The sequence below is a fragment of the Lepisosteus platostomus genome, chromosome 6, assembly GCF_059453375.1.
Source record: "Lepisosteus platostomus isolate fLepPlt1 chromosome 6, fLepPlt1.hap1, whole genome shotgun sequence".
Taxonomy (NCBI): domain Eukaryota; kingdom Metazoa; phylum Chordata; class Actinopteri; order Semionotiformes; family Lepisosteidae; genus Lepisosteus; species Lepisosteus platostomus.
Window position 1 is genome coordinate 12704246 of NC_142616.1, and position 27137 is coordinate 12731382.

General features: G+C 46.1%; 1 protein-coding gene across 2 annotated transcripts; it reads right to left on the reverse strand.

The window, feature by feature from the left end:
- Nucleotides 1-947: 947 nt before the first annotated feature.
- LOC148660407 (E3 ubiquitin-protein ligase TRIM39-like) lies at nucleotides 948-27082 on the reverse strand. Of its 2 annotated transcripts, XM_088637776.1 has the most exons (11): nucleotides 26904-27082; nucleotides 26470-26617; nucleotides 25772-25798; nucleotides 24354-24464; nucleotides 21372-21503; nucleotides 13733-14310; nucleotides 13270-13365; nucleotides 12277-12510; nucleotides 11210-11357; nucleotides 10570-10596; nucleotides 948-3601 (listed from the first exon to the last, which is right to left on the reverse strand). In XM_088637776.1, exons 6-11 carry the CDS (start codon nucleotides 14306-14308, stop codon nucleotides 3072-3074), a joined length of 1611 nt encoding a protein of 536 aa, XP_088493902.1. In that variant the 5' UTR covers nucleotides 14309-14310; nucleotides 21372-21503; nucleotides 24354-24464; nucleotides 25772-25798; nucleotides 26470-26617; nucleotides 26904-27082; the 3' UTR covers nucleotides 948-3071. The 2 variants fall into 2 exon arrangements, with proteins under 2 accessions (XP_088493902.1, XP_088493900.1); XM_088637774.1 differs by lacking the exons at nucleotides 21372-21503; nucleotides 24354-24464; nucleotides 25772-25798; nucleotides 26470-26617; nucleotides 26904-27082 and adding an exon at nucleotides 14577-14977.
- Nucleotides 27083-27137: the final 55 nt, after the last annotated feature.

Below are 27137 nucleotides of genomic sequence, written 5' to 3' on the forward strand. Positions count from 1 at the left end.
CTGACATTTACTGCAGCTTTTCTTAGACGTCCTCAGCTTGTGGATTCAGAATCACAGAATCACACAGAATGGGACTCAATAGGAAAGGCGTGAACTCTTCTGTGGGGCTGTGTTATACTCACACTGTACTCAATACAAGAACAGCACTTCCCCAGCTGGGCAGACCAGCTGCACTGAGATTAGTGGCTTCAGCTGTCCTGACACTACAGGCTGTTTAGCTCAATTCTCTGTATGTAGCCCCTGTGTTGCAATAATTGATCAATTATTAGATAATTGGAGATGTTCTGAGAGCCACATGGTTTTAATTTAGTTTGGTATATAAATGGATTCATGAGGGTGGCTGGTGTTTGGTGGGTTTTCAGTATTTATTTTGTGTTTTAGTTGGATAGAAGAGTTTGTTAAAGTTTCTTATTTTGTATTTCTGTTCCTTATTGGTCTTCTGGGCCACCCAAGGAGAGGCAGATCTGTCATAATCTGTTTCGGATCTGTTTCTAGTTCTCTAGAAAACCTGGCTTTTTATCAGATATTCTGTACTGTCCAGTGCACAGTGGGATCAGCTGACCGGGCCCTGTCCAGTGCACAGTGGGATCAGCTGACCGGGCCCTGTCCAGTGCACAGTGGGATCAGCTGACTGGGCCCTGTCCAGTGTCCAGTGTCCAGTGTCCAGTGTCCAGTGTCCAGTGTCCAGTGTCCAGTGTCCAGTGTCCAGTGTGATCAGCTGACGGGGCCCTGTCCAGTGTTCAGTGAGATGGGTTGCTCAGAGCCCTCAGGCAGTGAAGGTCACAGCTCTCCTCCTGTTGATGCTGGAGCTCTGGTAGGGGGCTGTGCTGCCTGTCCCACTGTGACCCCAATGTGGGAGTGTTGGGGAGTCCGTCTATGCTCCCTCACTCACCCTTGTCTGAACCCCATCGTTATCACCCCAGATTACAGCAGGTGGGTTTCTAAACCAAATAGCGATGTACTATGTAAATAATCCATTTAAATTGTATTCATTTAGATTTAGATTTAATTTAGAATCTGATGGTTTCTGCCATAGCACCTTGGTAATGACACTGTTGGATCACATCAGCTTTAAACATGTCTCTACACTGACCGCCCATGATGCTGGGAGAGTATCTTACAGAATCTAATGGCATCATCAGAAACCAATAAAAACATTATTGTACAGTACCAAGCTGCTGAAGACACTTCAGAACAGCGTACTATAAAACAGGTAGGTGTTAGCCCTAGAAAATATGGCAATAAGGGGCAAGCACAAAGCAAATTATGGGTGAGGGATTTGAGTGACAGCAATGATGCTTTTTGTTTCTTGACTAAATGTAATAGAAACTTTCTAAATTGCGTTCATTGCTTCCAATACAATGAAAGGGAAATGACTGATGTTGCTACATGGGTACAGTATGTCACTGAGGAAGGAAAACAACAGATCGGAGCAGAAGGAAAAAGGTCTTTATTAAACAATAGCAGCTTAGAGGATGCAGAAGTGTTTTGGGTTACTAAAAGCACTCAGATGATAAATATCTGATGGTATCATGTTGTATTCAAGGTATGAGGATATATTATACATAGGAACAAGTCACAGGTTTATTCCGTGCTGAAAAAAAGAAGAAAGAGAACACAACGTTTCGGCCGTGGAGCCTTCTTCAGGTGTCGGTTCAGTTCAGTTCACACCTGAAGAAGGCTCCACTGCCGAAACGTTGTGTTCTCTTTCTTCTTTTTTTCAGCCTGGAATAAACCTGTGACTTGTTCCTTTGCAGCCTGCGCATGCTGATGCAGCTGCCCACCTACAGTATATTATACGTAAGCTATTGACACAACTCTTTCATTGAGCAATAATTCTGTCTTCTACTTGATGAAAAGTTTTTATTAAAACTAAAGAGGAATATATGATACTGTGTATAAAGACTCCCAGGTGTCTTCAGGCAGTGAAGGTCACAGCTCTCCTCCTGTTGATGCTGGAGCTCTGGTAGGGGGCTGTGCTGCTTGTGACACTGTGACCCCAACGTGGGAGTGTTGGGGAGTCTCTCTACACTCCCTCACTCACCCTTGTCTGAACCCCATCGTTATCACCCCAGATTACAGCAGGTGGGTTTCTAAACCAAATAGTGATGTAAATAATCCCTTCAGACTCTGGAGAAGGAAAAGATTGAGGGACACCAGGCCTGCTATTGCTGTATTAGAGCAGCAGTTTGTATTTCAGTATCTAAAACCTAATAGACTCTTTCTGAAGTAATGAAAATAAAGCTGTTTTGTACTTCTTAAAAAACTAAATCTAAAATTATCTGAATTAGACACTAAGTCTAGTTCCATTCGAGTAGCCTCCAGAGGTACAAGAGACACTGTCCATCTTGACTCCTGTCCAGCTTCTTCCCACTGGGACCAGGCTGTGTGTCAGGACACTGTGTCCTGTGAGGACTGAGGGTCACACTGACTGCACTACTGCTGCCCTCTTTCACACTCACAGTGGACAAGAGCAGCTCTGTTTGGTACAAACAGCTTGAACAGAAATTCAAAATCACTTCAAACATGAGAATATATAAGAAGACAAGAAGATCAGGAAGGGTGTAATAGAGAGGCTCACAGTTGCCTCATCAGTCCTTCTTGATTTCCAGTAACTAATTGATCTGAGGGTCTCATCCAGCTACCTCTTCAAGAAGCCAGGGTATCAGATCCAGCTACAGAACTGTGAAGCATGTTCCATCCACCTGCCACCCTCGCAGTAAAGTATCTCCTGAGTGATGGATGACTAATTAATCCAGGTAATACTGTTTCCCCAAGCAGAGTCCAGGTGGGTCAGGGTGCAGACAGGGAGGGAACAGGATCAGTCAGGATACAGGGGCATTCAGGCAGACTGGGAGCAGAAGGAAGGCTGGGAAATGCTGGCTAGTGGCTGGGCAGGACAGGGACTGGTGACGCAGTGCTGGACTGCAGAGGAGAGACTGAACAGGGTTTAAATACCCCACAGCTCCTGATGCAGACTGATGTCTCAGTCCAGTCAGGCACTGTGGTAATATTATACTGAGACAGAGAGCTGGGAGGAGTCAGCCTGTGTTCATGAGTCAGAGACATGGTTAATCTCCACAGCTGACAGCAGGCAGCAGGACAAGGTTTTTACCTAAATCCAGGGTCCAGAAGACAGGATAGATCTTCTCCCCCTGATTGAAGACCATGTCAGTGAAAGTGTAGATGAGAGTCCTGGACTCCACTGTGTAAAAGGAAACCTTCCTCTCCTCAATATCTACACACACCCCCAGCCTCCTGGGCTGCAGACTGAGGGGGAGTGGGGTCACAGGGTCAGTGAGAGCAGAGATACCAGAAGATCCAAAGTCCAGACACCAGTAACCCTCCTGGGGAGAGAAGCTGAAGTCTCCTTTTCTCTCTGCTGACTCTCTGCTCAGTCCTATTCTCCACCAGTTATTCACCTCTACCTCCCAGTAGTGTCTCCCTGCGATGAAGCCCTCCCTGCTCAAGACACATTCCCAGTAACTAAATCTGTGTGGATTGTCAGGAAGACTCTTCCTCTGTCCCAATCTCACTCTCTTCCCATCCTCAGACAGGGAGAGATCACAGTGAGCTGTATCAGGGTCCAGAGTCACGTCAGCTGTGGGAATAAAACAGGAAACATCACAAGAGTCTCCTGTCATTATATGATAATTAAAGTCAAAATGTACTTGTGAAATGTGTTTGTCCCACCCAGGAAAAAAGTAAAGTAATTATAATTGAATTGACATCCTATTAATTTATGGCCATTAATGATAAGGCTTTGGAAAATTGAAAAGAAGGACATGCTGACAGAAACACAATTCAATCAGCAGCAGGAGTGATTTATATGCTATGTATGTGCTAGGATCAATGACCCCACTGCTACCAATAAATCCTTCTGTGTGGGTCAGAGTTCAGAGTTCAGTTTATTGTCATATGCACAAGTGCAATTTCCCTCACGGGATCAATAAAGTATCTATCTATCAATACATAGACATTAAAGAAACACCAAAAACATTTTCACAGAACAGCAGGTCTAGAGGTCAAGAATCCTGTCTCCTTCTCTTGGAGCTCACAAGCCTCAGTTTGGCACAGAATCACTGTTTTATTGATCCTGAACCCCATTCCAGGTTTTAAACATTTATAAAAGACACCTGACTGTGTTTCTGGACAAAGAGCTCCTGTTGCCCTCTACTGGACAGGAATGGACACTGCAGTCTGGCCCTGAAGCTGACAAGACAACATCTTCCCCTGATCTTTCACACCTATTCTGTGTAGAACAGGACACTGTGTCCATCACTGACTTGTTCCACAGGAGAGTCTGTCAGTGTGAAGCACCGATACTCTATATATCACCTCTGTCCTGAAATGAGGACTATGATATCACAAGTAAACACCCCACACTCACCCTGCTTAACCAGTGAAATATTGACAGACCAGCGACAGTCTTTAATTAAACACACCACTGGTCACTTACTGACCAGGACCATATGAACAGCAGCTGGGCTGAAGAGAAAGAGCCCAAAGATATTACCCCTGTCCAGGAAGAGGAGCCCTACAGCCCCAGTAAATACCCCTCCTACACTGACCATGGGCTGCTGACTCTGACATGTCTGAGCTGCACTCCTTTTTCATCAGCAGAGGACACCTTGACAGGGCCCTCATCCGAGCCAAAAACAGCCCTCGGACCATCACCTCGATCAGGAGCCCCCGGCCTAACAACCGCATTCCTCTGGTGCTTCCCTTCCACCCCAACACACTCTTTATCTCCAGGACCATCACCTTTCCTAGCCTACAGGACGATCCCTCCACTGGGGCCCTCTTATCCGAACGCCCCATCCTCTCACATCGCCGACCACCTCATCTACTGCACATCGCCTTCTTGTCCACAGCTCCCTCCACGGCCCACACCAGGCACCTTCCCCTGCAGCAGAGCTCGCTGCATCACCTGCAAGTACACATCTCCCACCACACTCATTCACGGCCCCTCGGGACAACGCCGGATCACCCAGATGGCATCCTGTACCTCCAGCAGCCTCGTTTACTGTATCTCCTGCAAAAAATACCCAGCTATCTACGTTGGGGAAACCAGAACGAGACTAGGAGACCGCTTCAGAGAACATGTCAGGGCTGTGAAGATTAAAGATCTCTCCAAGCCCATTGTTTCCCATTTCACCTCTGACGGCCACGACCACTCTAATCTCTCTGTCTGTGTTCTCAAAGAAGGGTTTCTGAACTCCTATGGCAGAAAGACATCTGAAACTAAAATTATCCTGAGACTTGGTTCACACCTCCCCTCTTTTCTCAATGACCGACTTGTTTCCTTCTAATCCTCTGTATTGATTTGCAAGGCTTCACTTCACCTCTCTAACTTCGCACCACCTGAGTGCCCACTCTGCCTCCCCCTGCTCCCACCTCCTCCCCTCTCCCGGCTTTTGTTCTCCTGTGTTTTATCATATTTGCTGTCTGCCCTGTCGTTCTCACACCCGATGAAGGCTCCACAGCCGAAACGTTGTGTTTCCTTTCTTCTCTTTTCAGCCTGGAGCAAACTTTTACTTGTTCCTTTGAAGGCTGCGCATGCTGACGCAGCTACAGTACCTACTTGAACTGTCTGAGTTGCTCTGAGGAAAACAGCCCCCAGAGACACTGACCTCATGTCATTAGAACACTGTAAAGAGACATCAGAATTAATTACCCCCTGTCCTGGGAGCTCAGTACCCTACTGCCCCTTCCTTTCATACCGCTGGAGAGTGTGAGTGTAGTTCTTATTTTTATAGGAAACAGAACATTGCAGTACACGTGCCCTGGAAAAAGTCCCACAGTTCCAACTTAAATATCCCTCAGCTATTCTAAGGGACTATTATATTCTTACACATTCTTAGAGCTCAGACACTGTGTCACACTGAGTGAGAAAAAGACTGCACTGATCTGGAAACACAGAAGCTAAATTTAATCCTCCTGCTTGTGAAGACACCCCAGAATCTCAGGTAAGTACCCCAACATTCACTGATGATGGTGATTAATGAACTGATGTTGAACTGACTGATCTATTCAGAGTCAAACACACCACTGAGCCTGTTCTTGAACCCAGATCACTGCAGCCTGTCTCAGAAGTGAACACAGCTCTCAGATTAATTCCCCAGCCCAGGAAACAGACTCCTTACTGACACATAAACACCCCCAACACCCTCCTCTCACCCCAACACCCTCCTCTCACCCTGACAGATAAGACACCCGACAGCAGAAGAGAAACAGTCCAGCGAGTCTCTTCTTGACTGGATCTGACTGCAAATGATGATGCTTTATCGATTCCTAACAGTCTTGCAGTTAACAGTCTCAGTTTTGCAATTGTTACAGTAAATTAAAACCCCCACATCACTACACTAAAATACTGCTAACTATATTCTAATTACAGTTGTGTGCAAAGGTTTGGGCAGCCCTGGCCAAATTACACGTTTTGTGGATTTTCTAAGTGAAAAGAAGTTAACACAACCTCTGCAGCGAACAAACATGACATATTTCTTTAAATTTTAATGCACGGTTACTATTTATTTGCTGAATTTAACAGATTGAAAAAAATTTAAACAGTAAATGTGGGATGTGCAAACGTTTGGTCACCCTATCAGTCAGTACTTAGTAACACCCCCTTTGGCAGAAACCACAGCCTCCAAACACTTCTTGTAGCCAGCTAACAGTCTTTCTATTCTTGCTTTAGAAATTGTTTCCCACTCTTCCTTGCAGAAAGCTTCTAGTTCAGAGATATTCTTAGGTCGTCTTGCATGCACTGCATGTTTAAGATCTACCCACAGATTTTCAAAAAGATTCAAGTCTGGGGACTGTGAAAGCCATTCCAAAACCTTAATCTTTCGTTTCTTGAAGTAGTTCATGGTTGATTTTGAGGTATGTTTTGGATCATAGTCTTGTTGTAATATCCAACCTCTTTTCAGCTTCAGTTTCTGCACTGACTGTGGGACATTAGCTTCCAGGATTTATTGATACTTAGTAGAATCCATTCTTCTCTCTACCTGCACAATACTTTCTGTGCCAGTGGCTGCCACACAACCCCAAAGCATAACAGATCCACCCCCATGCTTAACAGTTGGCAAGGTGTTCTTTTCTTCAAACGCTTCACCTTTTTTTCTCCAAACGAACCTTTGGTGATTGTAGCCAAAGGGTTCAATTATTACTTCATCAGACCACAGCTTTTGGTTCCAAAACCCCTCTGGCTTATCTAAGTGTTGTGTTGCATACTTCAGACGTTGACTCCTGTGATGAGATCGCAGGTGAGGTTTCCTTCTGATGACTCTTCCATGCAGATCATGTCTGTGCAAGCAACGCTGCAAAGTAGATCAGTGCACTACTTCGCAGTGATATGGGGGTTTCACTTTGCATTCCTGACCAGTCTAAGAGCAGTTCTACTGGAAATTTTTCTTGGTTTTCCAGATCTTGTCTTGACTTAAACAGTGTCCCTAAACTTCCATTTCTTAATGACATTTCAAAGAGTGGAAATTGCAAGCAGGAAGCGTTTAGATATTTTTTTATAGCCTTCCCCTGCTTTGTAAGAGTCAATTACAAGTATCTTGATTTTCTGATCCTCAGTCAGCTGCTTAGAGGAGGCCATGGTTGTTGAGTGTAAACACAACACCCTGAGAGGTTCGAAGTCAGATCATTTCTGAAGCTCTGAAATTGTCATCACTTGACTTAGATTAAGGCCTAACGTGTCAATTAAATTCTGAGACCTTACAAAACAACAACACTAGTGGATCAACTGGAAGGGTGCCCAAACTTTTGCACATGCCACATTTAATGGTTTATTTTTTCAATCTGTTAAATGTAGCAAATAAACAGTAACTGTGTAATATTTGCAGAAATATGTCAAGTTTAAGTTTGTTCGCTGGAGAGGTTGTGTTAACTGTTTCTCTTAGAAAATCAACAAAACGTAATCTGGCCAGGGGCGCCCAAACTTTTGCATAAAACTGTATAATAAAACTATATTCTGTTTTTTCCCCCAGGAAGGCTGAAAGCTCCTGTCTCTATTCTTTCATTACAGGTGGTGTAATAGCTCACCCTGGAGATTCCAGCAGTTACTGTACCTTGTAGCCTCAGTGGTCAATACTGTATAAATAAGCTGAATCCAAGCTGAAGTACAGAGTCAGACTCCCAGCAGGAGTGAGAGGAGGACTGATAAAGAAATCTGGCCTCTGATCTCTGAGACAAACTCACTCTAGAGGACCTCCAGGCCACCATCCTGAACCTTCAAGTCTGTGTGGAGCTCTGATTTATTATCTGTCCAGTGCCACCAGAGTCCATGGTCTGCCCACGAGTTGTCAGAGCCCTGCTCGTTGGGTGTCTTGTCATGAAGCCCTGGTAGAGAGCAGAGCTGACTGCACACAGAGAAGCAGGACAGGTGGCCTAAGCCGCAGTCCAGAGCAATTCCACTGGCTGGACAGGCCCTGCAGGAGCTGAAGAGAAAGTCAAAGAGATGGAAGGAAGAGAGAAGCTGGGATAAAGGAATAGAGGGGCAGACAGGTCCTGTGGTGGAGGGAGAATATATATATCTCACACTGGCAGTGAAACTGGGCAGATGACTGAAGGGTCATAGGTAACCTTCCTAAGCTGCTACCAGGAAGTTTACAAGAGGGAGTAAAAGGTTTCAGGAAGGTAGAGCAGTCAGAGGGCTAAATTTACTATATGGTACAAATGAATGGCTTGTGAGAAAGAATAAAGAAGAACTGTCAGAAGACAGATAGGAACAAGTGATCTTGGGTATCAAACATTAGTGAGAGAACAAGGTCAGAGAAGCTGGAACATGACTGAATATTTGGCTCATCTCCTTGTTCTCCCTGAGAATCATGACTTCACTTGTACACAAGCCAGTGAGAACCTGCACTCTGTAGCTCTGCCCTGCAGGGCTCTAGTGTTGTAAAGTGTGTGGGTCTGGAGACAGGTCTACTGGGCAGTGATCTCTCTAGAGAAGGGTGAGAGACAGTCTCTAAAACAGCTGCAGGAAATAAAACTCAACATGTTCTGTCTTCCTGTTGTCCTGAGAGTCTTCCTGTTCCCACTACAGTGAACCATGATCTTTATCTTGTGGGTCTGTTGTGAGAGATGTTCTGGAGGATTTTATAGTCGATTAACATAATTCTAATGATAAATGATAAATCTAATAATAAATGATAAATCTAATTCTAATGATAAATCAGTCTTGTTTGGCGGATTTGTGTGTGTTTCCAGTTACAGTAATAATTTTTGCTTATGTCTGTTTTATATTTACAGTCTTTTACTATTAATCTGTAGCTGATTTAAGGTTCTAGTTGATGTTATCACACAAGATACTATAAATGTTCAGACTCTGTGTCGGGGGGTCTGACTGGAATGGGGAGAAGGTGTTTCTGAGAGACACTCGGCTCTAATCTCTGCCTGAGAGGAGTCAGCTGTGGGCCCTTGTGGTCCTGATACCTGACAGCTGAGCTTCTTCCTATTGAAACAGCTGGAGTGTGAGGTAGCTGGGAGTGTGAGAGACTCTCCCAGTGCTGTGGCTGTGCAGGAAACCAGAGAGGAACAGAGAGGACCTCAGAGTAACAGAAACAGAGGGACCAGACAGCAAGCTGTTTTCTGAAGAAACCGAGGGGCTGACAGCAGCCCAGAAACAAGCAGATATAGTTTTTCATTTTGTCACCAAAGCCCTGAACTTTCACTGATCTTCCATACTGTCACAATATTGTACACGAGGTTTTAATCAGCAGATTATTTATTATGAGACTGGCTCTGCCCCTGATTCCTTCTGATATTCTACACCCATCCAATGTGATGCCGCAAGGACTTGAGCCTTAAGTGGTGGTACATCTCCAAAGCATCATACCACATATGGACATTTATTCCTCTGCCCATATTAGGAAGGCTGATCGATTCCCCACTACAGGCACAGAGCCACAGTCCACAGTCACACAGGAGCCTGCAGATCTCCCTGCTGAAGAGTGGCTGTGCTGCCCCTGCGCCAGCCTCTCCAGTGCAGCTTCTTCTCTTATATTCTACTAGATATAATCATATATATTTTATTATTGTTCCCTTTATGCCCTTGTCCTGCCTAATTGTTCAGGCAAGGGGTACGATATAGAAAGTGAACAGGATGGGGGTTAGTGGGGATCCCTGACGTGTCCCCCTTTCTAAAGCTCTGCTGCCTGTGAGGTTGACATTTACCTGTATTCTATCTGTGGGGTTTGAGTGTACAGTTCTCAAACACTTAACTCTTCGTTAAATTCAGACCTCTCTAATGCTTCAATCAAATGTTCCCATTCACTCAGACTAAAGCTTTTCAGCATGAGCTAAATTAGGGAGCCACGCATGTGGTCGCTATGGAGTGACACAGTATTGGGGTTCCTCAGGGTATAGTGTGGCGCGTCATGTTCTCCCTGATAAGCACAAAGCCCATCTGAGGAACTTTGCTCACAACATTAAACACATCAGCTGTGTATAAAGCAGGAGTTACAACATCTCCCCCTGTTAGAGTAAGAGCCTGTATTGACCCCTGTGACCCTGCTGTGACCTTTGTAAATGACAAGTTCCTGTCAGTGACAACAGACTCACCTGCATGTTTGTGAAGCTTCTCAAACTCTGCAAACAGAGAGAAAGATGTTAGAGAGCTGAGAGCACATTCCTGCTGGAGTCTGGTCTCCAGGTGTGCAGTGTTGTGTGTTGTAGTGCTGTGCTGATCTCTCAGGCAGGACAGTAACACACAGGAGTGTGCTGTCTGGCCAGTGGAGCTGTGGGTCTGTAAGAGACACTGACAGCTCATCCAGCTTGTTATCACACAGTCCAGCTCCACACCTCCCACTGCCTCCAGTACAAAGACAAGGACAGGAGTGACTGAGCAGCCTCCTCACAGGAGTCTGAGCCCTTTCTCTGTTCCAGAGCTTCTGACTGTGAAGCACTGAGGCAGAGCTGAGGCTCAGGGACAGAGAGCAGTTCAAACTCCCCTGTGGGAGGAGCAGCATCACACAGCACTGTCTCCAGCTGAACACACCCCTGACACACAAGATCACCCTGCTGCACACCTCATCTCAACACAGACAGCAGTGAGACACACCTGTTCACACATCTGATCTCCACACAGACAGCAGTGGAGACAGTTTTTCATAACACAAAGAAGAATAGACACACCTGATTACTGACATTGACAGATGTTTTGAACCTCATAAACAAGCTGTGTTCACACAGTAATACTCACTGACTCCAGGTACTTTCTCCATTTCTTCAATGAGTCTGTCCTCCAGCTGACACACAGCCTTGCTCACAGCCCCCAGACAGAGATCAGGGTGAACAGTGATGTCAGACCAGTCCTTGGGGTGTGGAGGGGAGCACAGGGAGGGGAAACTCTACAGCAGGAGAGACTCAGAGTCATGGGGGGTCACAGCCTTCTAAGGCAATAAGTCATCTGTGAGTCTGAAACCTAGAGCCCAGTATAGATCACTAAGAGTCACACAGTGTGCTCTCTCTGCTCTCTGTAGATACTGTATCTGCTCTCTACAGAGTGTGCTGACTTGTAGGACTCTCTGCTCTCTGTAGATACTGTATCTGCTCTCTACAGTGTGTGCTGACCTGTAGGACTCTCTGCACTCTGTAGATACTGTATCTCCTCTCTACAGTGTGTGCTGACCTGTAGGACTCTCTGCTCTCTGTATATACTGTATCTGCTCTCTACAGTGTGTGCTGACCTGTAGGACGCTCATCTCTCTGTAGATACTGTATCTGCTCTCTACAGTGTGTGCTGACCTGTACGACTCTCTGCTCTCTGTAGATACTGTATCTGCTCTCTACAGTGTGTGCTGACCTGTAGGACTCTCTGCTCTCTGTATATACTGTATCTGCTCTCTACAGTGTGTGCTGACCTGTAGGACACTCATCTCTCTGTAGATACTGTATCTGCTCTCTACAGTGTGTGCTGACCTGTAGGACGCTCATCTCTCTGTAGATACTGTATCTGCTCTCTACAGTGTGTGCTGACCTGTAGGACTCTCTGCTCTCTGTAGATACTGTATCTGCTCTCTACAGTGTGTGCTGACCTGTAGGACTCTCTGCTCTCTGTAGATACTGTATCTGCTCTCTACACTGTGTGCTGACCTGTAGGACGCTCATCTCTCTGTAGATACTGTATCTGCTCTCTACAGTGTGTGCTGACCTGTAGGACTCTCTGCTCTCTGTAGATTCTGTATCTGCTCTCTACAGTGTGTGCTGACCTGTAGGACTCTCTGCTCTCTGTAGATACTGTATCTGCTCTCTACAGTGGGTGCTGACCTGTAGGAAGTGGATGTGGTCCTCAGTGTGGGAGAGCTGCTCCAGCTCAGTGTTTCCCCTCTTTAGCTCAGTGATTTCCTGCTCCAGCTCATGAATGATCCCTTCAGCCCTCCTCTCTGCTGCTCTCTGCTTCTCCTCAATCAGCTCGATGAACTCAGCCTGACTTCTCTCAATGCAGCACTGGAGAGCAGTGAAGACCTGTAAACTGTCCTCCATCTCTCTCTGTTCACAGCTCTGAGGAGACACCAGGAGACTTGATGAGGTAACAGGAATGGGTGCAATATTATTTAAATGTGATAGTTAATAAAATAATTGCTCTTATAATAATCTTTTCAATTTAAGAAAAGCTTTACAACTAGGAAGGGAAACACTGTATCAGTCACTCCACACCTGGGGGATACAGTCAATATCATGTCCGTTAACTGGATAACTATAATGATAATTAGGAGGATTTTCATGATCTTCCTCTCTGTTCTCTCTGTGTGTGTGTTAACTGTACTAAGACTTTGGCTTTTCAACACCAGGGAATGTAAAGATATTGGACCCTATGAATCCGAGACGCGGGGTCAATAAGTTGTAAAGCCTCAGGACGAATCTGAACGGTCGATAGCCAGGAGAACAAGAAGCACTGAGCGGCAAGGAGACACAAGAGACAGAGAGAGAGACAGAGAGAGAGAGAAGGAGCTCCACTCTTTGACTCAATACTGAGCGCTGTGAAGCAGGTAGGGAGCCCTGAAGTATTGTGGGATTCTCAGGTGTGGTAGTGTGATCGGGGAGCAGGATAATTAAACCGGATGCCATCACTTGCAGGAATTGACAGGAGCTAGATTATTATTGCCGGGAGATGTGTTAGATTGTTGGCGGTGTTTATTCTGATTAGCCTGGCCCATGACTAGCCTTCCTCAGTCATTCTAAGTGTCCCCTGGAGGAGAGAGCAGTGACCCCAGCACTGAGCCGTGCAGTACCCCACTCAGAAGGATTGACAGGACTCACTTTGCTGAGCTCCACTGCCTGTTTGATCTCCTCCACCTTCTTCAGTCTCTCCTGGATCATCTGTTGTACCTCTGCCTCAGTCTTCCTCAGCTGAGTCTGTAGACAAACAGGGGAAAAGAAACACTGAAGTCACTGCTGCTGGTGCACAAACACTGGGCTGGACAACAGACTCTCACACTGACACTGAACTGGATCACAGACTCTGACACTGAACTTCAGGTAAAACCACATCTGAAACTGTTAAAGTTCATAAAGTTTGTCCCTGTCCAGACTACTGCACATATCTGTTCCTGTGGGAGGAGACTCTTCTGAAGATGGTGTCGTTGATTACCAGGTACAGTATATGCTAAAGCTATGATAAGTAATGTCAGTTTATGAAGTAATATCACACCTCCAGATCAATAACCTAGTGATAAATTTACCGTACAAAAATATAAATTACATATATAGTCCTAAGACCCACCTTTTTCACTCCGCATTCCTGCTCTAAAGGGACAGTGCTGTGTGTCCTGTGGTCTGACTCAGAGCAGAACTGACAAATACAGGTCTGGTCAGTTCTGCAGAACAGCTCCAGGAGTCTCTCATGCTTCTCACACAGCCTGTCCTCAAGGCTCTCCACAGGCTCAATCAGTCTGTGTCTCCTGAAAGCAGCTCCTTGATAGTGAGGCTGGATGTGAGTCTCACAGTAAGAGGCCAGACAGACCAGACAGGATTTCACAGCCTTGAGTTTTCTCCCAGTGCAGAAATCACAGGACACTTCTCCAGGTTTAGCACAAAGTCCTTCATCACTGCTGACTCTGGTCCTCTTGAACTGCTCAGTGATTTCTGCCAGGCTTCTGTTCACACTGAGATCAGGTATTATAGGAAATGTCTTCTTACACATTGGACACTGACACACATCACTGCTGTCCCAGTATCCTCTAATACAGGCCAGGCAGAAGCTGTGTCCACATGGAGTGGACACGGGGCTGGTGAATGTGTCCAGACAGATAGAGCACTGGAACTGCTCTTCAGACAGGACACTGCTGGGTGAGGCCATTCCTGAACACAGAGAAGCAGAAACAGAGACGATCAGAGGAGAAGATCAGCCCTTACCTATACAATACAAATAGCACAGAGCTGATCTGGAGGGACAGAGGCTTCATACAGATACTCAATAGACGAGTTTGTATCTACAGCACAACACAGTCAGATATACACACAACATCACACTGATACACACTAACTTTGTAGCCAGCAGCCATATCACACTGCAACTCACAACTATCAGCCCACTGAAGCTAAGCAGGTGTGTGCCTGTTCAGTACCTGGATGAGAGACCTCCTGGGAAAAACCAAGGTTGCTGCTGGAAGAGGTGTTAGTGGGGCCAGCAGGGGGCATTAGGTCTGTGTGGGTCCTAATGCCCCAGTATAGTGACGGGGACACTATACTGTAAACAGGCGCCGTCCTTCGGATGAGATGTAAAACCGAGGTCCTGACTCTCTGTGGTCATTAAAAATCCCAGGGCGTTTCTTGAAAAGAGTAGGGGTGTAACCCCGGCATCCTGGCCAAATTTCCCATTGGCCCTCACCAATCATGGCCTCCTAATAATCCCCCTCTATGAATTGGCTACATTACTCTGCTCTCCTCCCCACTGATAGCTGATGTGTGGTGAGCGTTCTGGTGCACTATGGCTGCCGTTGCATCATCCAGGTGGGGCTGCACACTGGTGGTGGTGAAGGGGAGTCTCCATTATGTTGTAACAGAAGAAATAAGGTTCTTGATCCCGAGATGAAGTAAAACAGATGAGTTTATTGCATGCAAGGAACAATAAAGCCGAAGTCTTGTTTCTCGCAAGAAACAACAAAACCGAAGTATTGTTCAACGTACTGTTACAAACTTTTGGGTTATATAGTGTTTTCTTCTCCGTTTCTGACGTCACTCGGTCTGATGGTAAAGAGGGGGGTTCATGGTATTTGGCCAGTTTACGATGTTCTGGGCAAATGGTCAGTTTAACATTACACCCAGGGGGGTTCCTAGCTGGCATCTGCAATCCTTATCAGTTAACCCCCTTTCCTGCCATAACCCCTGCTTGTGACTTGGAAGTCTAAACCCACTACAGAAAAGATTAAATTCAAACCCCCGTCTTCACATCTTTCTTCATTCCCCCCTTATAAAATATGGCATACGTCAGTGTAGCCTATTTTTATACATACAATGTCAGGGCAGATCTTTCCTTTCTTGGCGAACAGGTATGTATTGCCATGTCATTGTACATTCCACGGTTATAGCAAGATGTGATACATGTTTTTGTGAATGTGATGATTACAATTATACATATAAACAATACTACTCCTACGGATAAACACTATAAAAAGGTTCCACCCCAGGCCCCAAACACAGACTTTACCCAAACCCCAATTCCCCAATTTTCAGTATAATAGTCCTGATATTTCTGTCCCTCATTGTAAATGTGTTGGGCCAGATCTGAGATGTGCTCAGAATTATCAGGAATATATGTGCAGCATTCAGTGCCAATTACTGCACAAGTTCCTCCTTGGGCCGCCAGTACATAATCTAAAGGTAGTCGGTTCTGCATGGCCACTGTTCTGAGGGCTACCATCTCATCATTAACAGCCTTCAGACTAGATGAGGTAGAATTTGCTAATTCTTCTAAAGTCGAGGCCATTTGAATTAACTCTCGACTCAGAAAGTTCATGCCGGCTTGTGGAAATATTATACCTAAATAATATTCCCAATCAGCCAATTTTCTTTGTGGTCTGTGGTTAGGTCCGAAGGGGCTGTGGGTTTGAACACGGATATGAGGAACCACATATCCTAAATAACATGAGCCAGACCACTGGGCTGGCAACCATGGGTAGGCTCGTTTTCCACAAATGAAATATGTTCCGTTTGGCGCTCCCCATGCCTCTGAAAATAAGAAGCTTATACCGAATTGTGGGGTGTGCCGATCCCATCCTGGAATTTGGAAGGTAGAGGTGGATATATTTGCAGCGATGGTAAGGTTGCAACGACTCCATCCAACCAAGTGCAGACCATTAGTGTGCTGAAAGCATATGTTTCCCTCACGTTCCTTATTGAGAGTCAGGTATGGTGGTGTATGGCTTCTGTTATATTTAGGAGCGTAAGAGCCTGTGAAACTCGTGGGCTCTAAGCCTCGCTCCTGTAGATATTGTAATGTTGTGCAGGTTAAAGTCGTGTTATGGCAACCCCCCATAGTTTGTCATATTAAAATCTCCTAAATTATCCCTCCAAATGATCATGCCTATGACTTCCTCGAGACGCCAAGGAATGGCTCCCATAGGAAGTCCTCCCTGTACATATTTGGGTAATGCGGCACACACCCAGCAGGCACTTTGGTTGGTTTTCTTAGCTGTCAGATAGGAGAGGCCTAAAAAGGAATTAATTCCATGTTCTCCTTTGTGGGAGAGATGATCATTAATTCCTGCAGAACATAGTCCTACAGCAACAATTATTGTTATAAACAGAAATGATTTCATTCTGAGTCTGTAAATGGGGATGAGGCTCGTCGGCAGTGTGGCGCGTGGATCCAGCGATCTTTTCCTTCCACTCGAACCGCAGACTCGGTTGTCAACAGGATCTGGATCCCACCTGGGCTGGAGAACCTGTGAAGGAAATTTCCTGATCCACACCCACTCTCCTGGGATGAGGTTGTGCCCTCCTTCAGGTGGTGGTCCCCACGCCTCCAGGACCTGCTCGCGGGCTCCTTGGGTGGCCTCTGTCAGCTACTTGCAATAATACAAAGGAATGGTTGATCCATCTGAGGAAACCCCAGTCTCAGCACCTGTAAGAGAACTTGTTTCAAATTATTAAAGGCGGCTTTTGCTGCAGGAACCAAGGCAATCTTGTCCTTGTACTGCACTCCCCCCTTAAGCAGATCTGTTAAGAGTTGTGCTCACCCTGTAAAAAACATATTACCCAGGCCCTGTTAAAATTCCACAATGCTAGACACAAAAGGACCTTATCATAACTGCTTCTATTAGACACTCTAAAGCTGAAGCAACTCAGACTTGTGGGTTTCCTTGTCAGGGGAAGCACTCAGAATACCATCAACATACTGAGTGATCACAGCCAGTTGAAGCCACGTGATACCCTGTTCTGCATAGTCCAACCCAATAGATCTGGGATAAAACCACCCATTAAAATCTGGTACTCACCAGGTAAAACTTGCTGTCCCAATACTCCTGTGGCCTCCTGCCATCTTCCCATATACATTGCTCTATAGTACACTGTTGAACAGAGGAGTGAAACAAGCAGGACAGTAGTGCTCCAGTATCCCCTAACAGAGAACCCACCACTCCATTAACAGTACATTTTTATCCACTGGACTGGGACAGACAGAGAACCCACCACTCCATTAACAGTACATTTTTATCCACTGGACTGGGACAGACTTAGGGAGGCTACAAGGGATTTACAGGATCTAATCGTTAGGTAAACAGATTTTCTCACAAGACGTTATTCTCCCCAGTCTCGATTCTAAACCTACAGCGTTTCAGCATGTCTGGTTTCGAGACATTCGAATAAAACCAAATTGTTTCCACTATTGCAACTAATTGTATAAATTACAATTTATAATAATTTCTAATAATACAAAAACTGTTTAACTACTTTTACGTCCACCTGTACTGTACTTATACGTTTCAGACGCTCTTATATTTTCCAATCTCCTTAAGTTGATTTTCGTCAAGTCTCTTTAGTTACGTCTCTAGCCAGTCCCGCTGGCTAAACACACTCACACCGTCATTTAGTATACCAAAACTCACAGTTACACACATACATGCCGGCACACAAATTCATAAAACACACATACACATCGAGAATATATTTTTCTCTTCGTAATACAATGTGCTGTATTCTTGTTTTACTTCTGTATCCTTTTAATTCCTGAAGCGCACTCCAGGTTCGCTGCATTTCTAATTTCGGGTGCGGTGCTTTAGCCCACCGGTCAATATCTTACGGTTTTGGATTTGATCGTATGGGGGAAATCAGGGAAGGTAGGTGCGATTGCAGACCCCCTTGACGGGGTGCGAGACAGTGTTAGAGTGGCGCGGTCATCAACGGCGCCAGCCCCTGCTACATCAAGTCCTTTCCCACTTCGAGTGAGAGTACAGATCTGCGGGCGCCCTCCCTCTAACAGGGGAGACCCTGATCCGTCTTTATCACACTCATACCAAGTGTTATCCCAGTCAGACCCCCCTTCTCCATATGGCCACTGAGGGAATTGATCCCAATTATTTTCGTTTCCTGCCTGTTTGTTCCCCTGTGGGAGAGCAGGACATAACTTAGTCGCCGGCTGCAGCACATTAACCAGTGCAGCGTGACCAGGAGTTAATTCCTTCTTTAGTTTCTCATTCTCCTGTACTGCCTCTTTTAGTTTTTTTTCTAGTACCTCTTTCGTAGCGAGTAAAGTATATTTTCTTCCGGGTTTTTATTTTCCCCGTAAACACACTTTTAAGTCACATCCCAATTTCTTTTTTTTTTTTCTCATGTATCTGCCACCACTGGTGCCGGCCGTGCACCAGGGTGGGAGCTACATGCTTGTGCTTTTGCCAATCAATACTCATATATGCTTTCTTTACAGGCGTCTTCGCCCCAAATTCCCTCTGACAAACTCAGCTTTTTCCATATTTTTCTTCCCTTTCAGTCAATTTACACTTTTCCGATATGTAATCAGATACTTCCACCACTTTCTCAAACCATCAGTTAGCGCACATGTTCGGTCTCTTTAAGATTTACTTTTGTCGTGTGTGTGAGGTAACAGCTCATTCAGTAGGGGGATGTTTTCACTTGGAAAAAACCTGTGCATTCCTGCACTCATTCAGCCAAGGGCGTCTGTTACCTCCAGATCTAAATGCCTCTCCGAGACTTTAGAGAGGACTTACACCGCACTGTTCACAGGTAAGAAACGAGACCTCGAAAACCCCCTTTCTTGATCAGTAATTCACCATCCCCAGAACGCCAGCATCGCTGCTTTTGCCCCGGGGTGGACTTACGCACTGAGCTCAATCAGGGCGATTCTCGGGTCTCAACGTCTTTTAAATCCTGCTACTTAATGCTTTGCTCTTTTATTATGAGGTGTGTTTATGTTAGTGTAGTGCGTGTGTATATGTATTTCACAAACAAGGAAAACACCAAAAACATAAATACATATATCTCTTCTACTCCTGTTTCCTTTAAAACAAAAAAAAACCACGCCACGCCAATCTGTGCACGATCAAGGCGTAGCTAATCTCAGGACCCCGGGCGTAATTAAAGCCCACACCAATCCTGGATTATACGTGCATTTAATGCACCACTCAGCTCCAGAACCCCGGGCGCAATTAAGGCCCACACCGATCCCGAGCCACAGAACTCCGGGTGCAATTAAGACCCACACCAGTTCTGACCTTCAGAACTCCGGGTGCAACTAAGACCCACACCAGTCCTGAACTACGTGCATTTAATGCACCACTTGCTCTAGAACCCCGGGCGCAATTAAGGCCCACACCGATTCAGAGCATCAGAACTCCGGGTGCAATTAAGACCCAAACCAGTTCTGACCTTCAGAACTCCGGGTGCAATTAAGACCCACACCAGTCCTGACTTCATGGTAAGGGTCCAAAACCCGTTCAAAACTCCACGCGCAATTAAGGCATACACCAGCTTCGAACGCCTGTACACAATACCGCGGAACCCCTGCCAGACCAAATTCTGGGCTTACAGCAAACAACCCATTACATACACCGGTGCCTTCCCCGGGCCAGAGGAATTCAGAAACTCACGTTTACTCCGTCATCTCGGGCGATTCTCGCAGGGAGCAGAGATTTCCCAATCGGTCAGAGAGAGTCGGGACTTTTAAATAAAAGAGGAGTCCTTACCTCTTAGTCATGTGCGCGCTGACCGTCTCTCCTGCCGATGGGAAGTTCTGCGCCTTCTGGAGCATCCGCCGACTACGCCAAATTTGTTGTAACAGAAGAAATAAGGTTCTTGATCCCGAGATGAAGTAAAACAGATGAGTTTATTGCATGCAAGGAACAATAAAGCCGAAGTCTTGTTTCTCGCAAGAAACAACAAAACCGAAGTATTGTTCAACGTACTGTTACAAACTTTTGGGTTATATAGTGTTTTCTTCTCCGTTTCTGACGTCACTCGGTCTGATGGTAAAGAGGGGGGTTCATGGTATTTGGCCAGTTTACGATGTTCTGGGCAAATGGTCAGTTTAACATTACACCCAGGGGGGTTCCTAGCTGGCATCTGCAATCCTTATCAGTTAACCCCCTTTCCTGCCATAACCCCTGCTTGTGACTTGGAAGTCTAAACCCACTACAGAAAAGATTAAATTCAAACCCCCGTCTTCACATCTTTCTTCATTACCTGTAAAGTGCTTTGAGTGGAGTGTCCAGAAAAGCGCTATATAAGTGTAAGCAATTATTAATTATTATTATTAACTTTGATTTCTGTCATAATACCAATACACACAAGGAAAATCACAGTAACACATTTGAAATTACTGTATTAAAAGTATAAATACAAATAAACACAGTGTGAAAGGCGAAGAATCAGTCACATTTTAGCACATAAAATGAAAACCTGATAGCACAGTAAATATTATTGTGACTTGACCACCAGAAAGGATGACCAGTCAGGTCATAGAAAAATACAGGACATCAAAATATAACGATGAACTAGTTCGATTTTGCTGGTTAAAAAAAGGAATACAGGAGGGTAACTAAACCAGTAACACACCAACAATTACAACAGAACCAACAAATCACTCACTTTTTCCCCTCTATACCAGGGTAAATACTCTGAGCCCCCAGGTGAACCTTATTTAACAGGGTGAGGCTGCAGTTCTGAACCGAACACAGCATAATAAGACCAGACAAGTCTGTGGACCCACAACAGATAACACATTAAACACAAAACACATATATAAACATTTACAACAAATACACCATCACGCTACCCAAAGCAGGGCCACACAGGCCATGTGACCAGAGCAATAACACAGCCCTTCCTCACAATTATATACCAGAATTTACTCACACAGTCGATACACACAAACTACAGACAAGAGCAGAAAAACAACAGAAACTCACCTGGAGATACTGGTACACAGACACACCTGCACAGACACTAGAATACTGCAGTACAGGAAACCCCAGACTGGACTGACTGGGAGAGTCAATGGGAGCTTCAACGTGGGAGAACAGCACTCTGGAAACTGAAGTCTGAATCAGAAACGAAACTGAAAGTTAATTCTCCCGCCAAACACAATTTCCTGTATGAGCAGCACTTACAGTGTCTCTTCAACAGCTCCTCCCGTCCCTAAATCCTCAGCACACTCCTCCAGCACAGAGGAACAGGCTGCCTGCTGTCCAGACCTGTCCCAGTCCTCAGCACAGCAGCTCTGCTCTCTATTGTAGTGAAGGAGCCTGCAGTGTCAGAGCTGAAGCTGCAGGAGAGAGAGTCCAGCTCCAGGTCCAGCCTTTCCCTCCCTGAGCTCTTTATTCCCTCTGTCCTTTCCCTCCTCTGCCAGTCAGACACACCGCAGCAACAATAAAACCGAAGTCTTGTTCCCTCAAGGAACAGCAAAACCGAAGTATTGTTCAAAGTGCCGGTACAAACTTTTAGTTTATATAGCCCTTTCCTGCCACTTCTGATGTAGCTCATTACTATGGTAATGGGAGAAGTCACGGTGTTTGGACAGTTTACAGACTCTGGCCAAATGGTCAGTTAGATTACCTTCCCTGGGGGGTTTCCTAGCTGGCATCTGGAATACTTACCCCCTTTCCTGCCTGTATCTTAGAGGTGCAGTCCTCATGCAGAAAGGACTTAGTTAACCCCTCCTTCACATCTTGTATCTTTCTTCAATGCTGCAAGTAAGTGTTTTACACACAAAGCAGGTCCTCTGACCTTTCCAAGCCTTGCTTTGGGTTGTGAAACCTTTTAACATTTTTTTAAATGATTTTTTCAATAAGGCACCTACAGTTGAGAGTTCTGCATAAAGGACCTGTAGTACTAATTAATAACACAATCTAAAAGCTTCACAGCTCAAGGGCAATGTAGCCATAGATTTTGCCAAAGCTACTGTATTTGAATCAAATGGTTTTTTTATTCCTTTTTAGGAACATATTTATAGCAACAAAGTATGCCTGGGGATGTTTTTTTACAGCAAGAAATTATGTTCTGTCTGTACAACTGAAACACATTTTGGAGGACTTTCACAATGCTTTTAACGACGCCCACATCGTTATCGACAATAAAATGTCTCTGGAAGGGGCCTGCGGGCTGTAGCTGTCCGCCTGCAGGAAGGAGATCCAGGAAGGAGATCCAGGTGTACGATGGTGGCGGTGGAGCCCCTGTCCGGCAAGGCCTGTCTCAGCCTCCCCTGTACCGAGAGATGGATGACAACACAGCTGGGTTTCAGGAGCAGTGAGGATGTTGTGCACACAGAGCTGGGTTGGTGGTCCAGGAGAGACTGGGTGGAGAGTCCATGGTGCGCACAAGTCAGCATGGACCCCCGGCCACTTCCTTGTTCTGACGGGGCGGCAGCTGAGGCCTCCATGTCTGGGCCTCATGGGAGTTTGTACTGGCGAGAGGAGGGCTGACTGGCCCCTGGTGATAGAGCTGTGTCACTAAATACCCCCTCTACTTCGCACGCATTCTGGAGCGCTGCTTCTAGACACAACTGGGGTGGCCCAGCGGTCGGGAGTCAGGCTGTAAATGAACCGATGGGTCGCTAACTTTTCCTGCGCTTCTCTGGGAATATAAGGATAAGCTCTGTGGAAGAGGTAACGGAGACTGCCTGCACTTCTCTGGGAATATGAGGATACACTCTGTGGAAGAGGTAACGGAGATTGCCTGCACTTCACTGGGAATATGAGGATACACTCTGTGGAAGAGGTAATGGAGATCGCCTGCACTTCTCTGGGAATATGAGGATACACTCTGTGGAAGAGGTAACGGAGATTGCCTGCACTTCACTGGGAATATGAGGATACACTCTGTGGAAGAGGTAATGGAGATCGCCTGCACTTCTCTGGGAATATGAGGATACACTCTGTGGAAGAGGTAACGGAGATTGCCTGCACTTCTCTGGGAATATGAGGATACACTCTGTGGAAGAGGTAATGGAGATCGCCTCAGCTCTGTGGAAGAGGTGATTGAGTTCACCTGCTAAAACTCCTTGTCTCTCCCCTGGTGATCCTGGAGTTTGAGTTCCTCCTGGAGCACCAGCGCAGGCTCTGCATCTCCAAACCGCGAGTCAAAAGCGACCAAGACTGATAATCCTTCACTTCTTCAGGTGATAGGTCTAGGAGCACACTTTGCCTTTAAAGGCTTCCGATGAAGTTTGACTGGAATAATGCCCAACCGCAAGCTACATTGCTCGGCTTCTACTGTCACTCGAGAGCCCCGTCTTCAGAGCCCTCCTGCCCTCTCGGTAAGGCCTGGCGATTCAGTTTTGCTGTGGCAGAGCCGAATCTTCCTCTTACCCTGCTTCGGTTACTGTCTCCTCCACTGCGTGTTCAGTCTGAACCTCGGTCGTTAACGATCTGAAGAGCTGCCCAGTTTCTGCCTCTCTGCTTCATCAAGCTGCTGTACCCCCTCAGCTATCGCAGTCCTACCTTGCTCTCCAGTCAGGGAGAGACTGCTGTCCCGGTCCTTCGATGTGCTTGCTGCCAGGAGGCTGCTTTCCATTTGTTTGCTCTGTCGTCCACGGTCTTGCTTCAGGAGGAGTTGATGAGAATCACACTTATCTGACGTACAGTATTTAGATGTAACGCTCACGGGGTTCGCCGACGGAAAGAAACAGTCCGGAGGCTCTGGCACGGGTTGGCAGGACATTTATTAAAGACGCTGAGGGGGGTTACACACACAGGGACAGGGGAGACACAGCACTGCACCACACCTGCACAGACACACAAGAGAGAAGAGGGCGTCTCCGTCCCTGAGTCCCGCCCCTCAGCCAGCGTTCCCAGCCTGCCTTGCGTGCGCATGGCCACAGCCCCCATGTGTGCGCTACAGTATTTCGTACAAAAGTACAAAGTTTTGAATAAAACGACAGCGATATTGCCAACCTTTCCTTGCTCTACTTCGCCTGTTTTGAGCCGAGCAGCTCCACTTGAACGATCACAATATGTCGCTACATCTGTGCAGGGACAGACGCGATGAAATTCAACGTCATCAAACTGCGGGCGGAGAAGGAAATATTCTTTTAAAATGAATTATCGTCAGACATGCACTCAGCCACTGGGAAAGAAGCACCGACAGGAAGCGTTTGGACCCTGAGCTCTTTTATTATATTAAGTTGTGATTTAAACATCAGAAATACAAAAATGGAGCCAAATATTAAAAAAGATACGAAAACAGACGCACTTCACAGCAAGAGGAATTACAAAAAGCTAAAAATTAAACTTTTTACATTATTCCATTGTATGTCTTGCCTTTTTATTCCTTAAATTTCGAATAGAATTGAAATAAAAAGGAATTCCACCTTAAAAGCATGAATAGAGGGAGCAGTATTAGACCATTTACTCTTGTGGGTGAAGGCGCCCCTGAAGTCCCACCTGCGCTGCGTCACAGAAGAGCGACTGGGGGAGAGTTTAGGGCTCAGGGACTCGTGAGTTTTCACAGTAAAACAGTAACATGAACGCGCTTACTTAGATAGGTGAAATGTTCATTTATTTTAGAGAATTGTTGCTTTCGTGCTTGCATTTTGCTGGAGAACCGATAAATTACATTCTTACTTCTCTAAACACGAGAAAAAGGTTCAATTGCTTTCTGCTGATGTACTGTATCTAGTTACAAAACACAGTTCTGAAAAGCTCTCTGTGTAAAGGTGTCTGTTCCAGAGCTCATCCTCCAGTGCCTGAGCTTGTGTGCCTGTGTCCAGTGTGGACTGGAGAGCAGTGGGTGTCCTTCAGTGGGACCGGCTGCTTCACTGTCACACCTCTATCTGGGGGAGCAGAGGGACAGACATCCTGTCTCTCTCCCTCTTCTCTGCTCTCATTTCACCCTCTTCCTCCCTTAACAAGTCCTTCCTCTCCTCTTAGTCTCTCACAGTTAGTGAATTTCGAGCTCCTGTCTCAGGCTGTTGTGTTCAGTGTCTTGTGTGTCTGCAGGCTCCTAGTTGTCAGTGTAGATTCTAGTTTACAGGTTTAACAGGATTACAATCCTCTGTTTCACAATGATGGAATAGAGAACTGCAGTCCTGACACAGTGATGGGGTCTTCAATCTGTGTATTGGGGACCCCAAGACATGGGTCAGTGTTGGTGTCCCCACTGTGTGCCACAGTGTTGGGGTCCAGTTCCTCATCAATCCTGATAAGCACAAAGCCCATCTGTGGGACTTTGCCCACAACATTAAACACATCAGCTGTGTATAAAGCAGGAGTTACAACATCTCCCCCTCTTAGAGTAAGAGCCTGTATTGACCCCTGTGACCCTGCTGTGACCTTTGTAAATGACAAGTTCCTGTCAGTGACAACAGACTCACCTGCATGTTTGCGAAGCCTCTCAAACTCTGCAAACAGAGAGAAAGATGTTAGAGAGCTGAGAGCACATTCCTGCTGGAGTCTGGTCTCCAGGTGTGCAGTGTTGTGTGTTGTAGTGCTGTGCTGATCTCTCAGGCAGGATAGTAACACACAGGAGTGTGTTGTCTGGCCAGTGGAGCTGTGGGTCTGTAAGAGACACTGACAGCTCATCCAGCTTGTTATCACACAGTCCAGCTCCACACCTCCCACTGCCTCCAGTACAAAGACAAGGACAGGAGTGACTGAGCAGCCTCCTCACAGGAGTCTGAGCCCTTTCTCTGTTCCAGAGCTTCTGACTGTGAAGCACTGAGGCAGAGCTGAGGCTCAGGGACAGAGAGCCGTTCAAACTCCACTGTGGGAGGAGCAGCATCACACAGCACTGTCTCCAGCTGAACACACCCCTGACACACAAGATCACCCTGCTGCACACCTGATCTCAACACAGACAGCAGTGAAGACACACCTGTTCACACACCTGATCTCAACACAGACAACATTGAAGACACACCTGATCTCTACACAGACAGCAGTGAGACACACCTGTTCATAACACAGATGGAGAAGAAGAGACACACTTGATTCTTCATAGTAGATTGATTGAGTGCCATTGACAGGTGTTTTGAACCTCATAAACAAGCTGTGTTCACACAGTAATACTCACTGACTCCAGGTACTTTCTCCATTTCTTCAATGAGTCTGTCCTCCAGCTGACACACAGCCCTCCTCACAGCCCCCAGACAGAGATCAGGGTGAACAGGGATGTCAGACCAGTCCTTGGGGTGTGGAGGGGAGCACAGGGAGGGGAAACTCTACAGCAGGAGAGACTCAGAGTCATGGGGGGCCACAGCCTTCTAAGGCAATAAGTCACCTGTGAGTCTGAAACCTAGAGCCCAGTATACAGTAGATCACTAAGAGTCACACAGTGAGCTCTCTCTGCTCTCTGTAGATACTGTATCTGCTCTCTACAGTGTGTGCTGACCTGTAGGACTCTCTGCTCTCTGTAGATACTGTATCTGCTCTTTACAGTGTGTGCTGACCTGCAGGACTCTCTGCTCTCTGTAGATACTGTATCTGCTCTCTACAGTGTGTGCTGACCTTTAGGAAGTGGATGTGGTCCTCAGTGTGGTAGAGCTGCTCCAGCTCAGTGTTTCTCCTCTTTAGCTCAGTGATTTCCTGCTCCAGCTCTTTAATGATCCCTTCAGCCCTCCTCTCTGCTGCTCTCTGCTTCTCCTCTATCAGCTCAATGAGCTCAGCCAAGCTTCTGTCAATGGAGACCTGGAGAGCAGTGAAGAACTGTAAACTGTCCTTAATCTCTCTCTGTGCACAGCT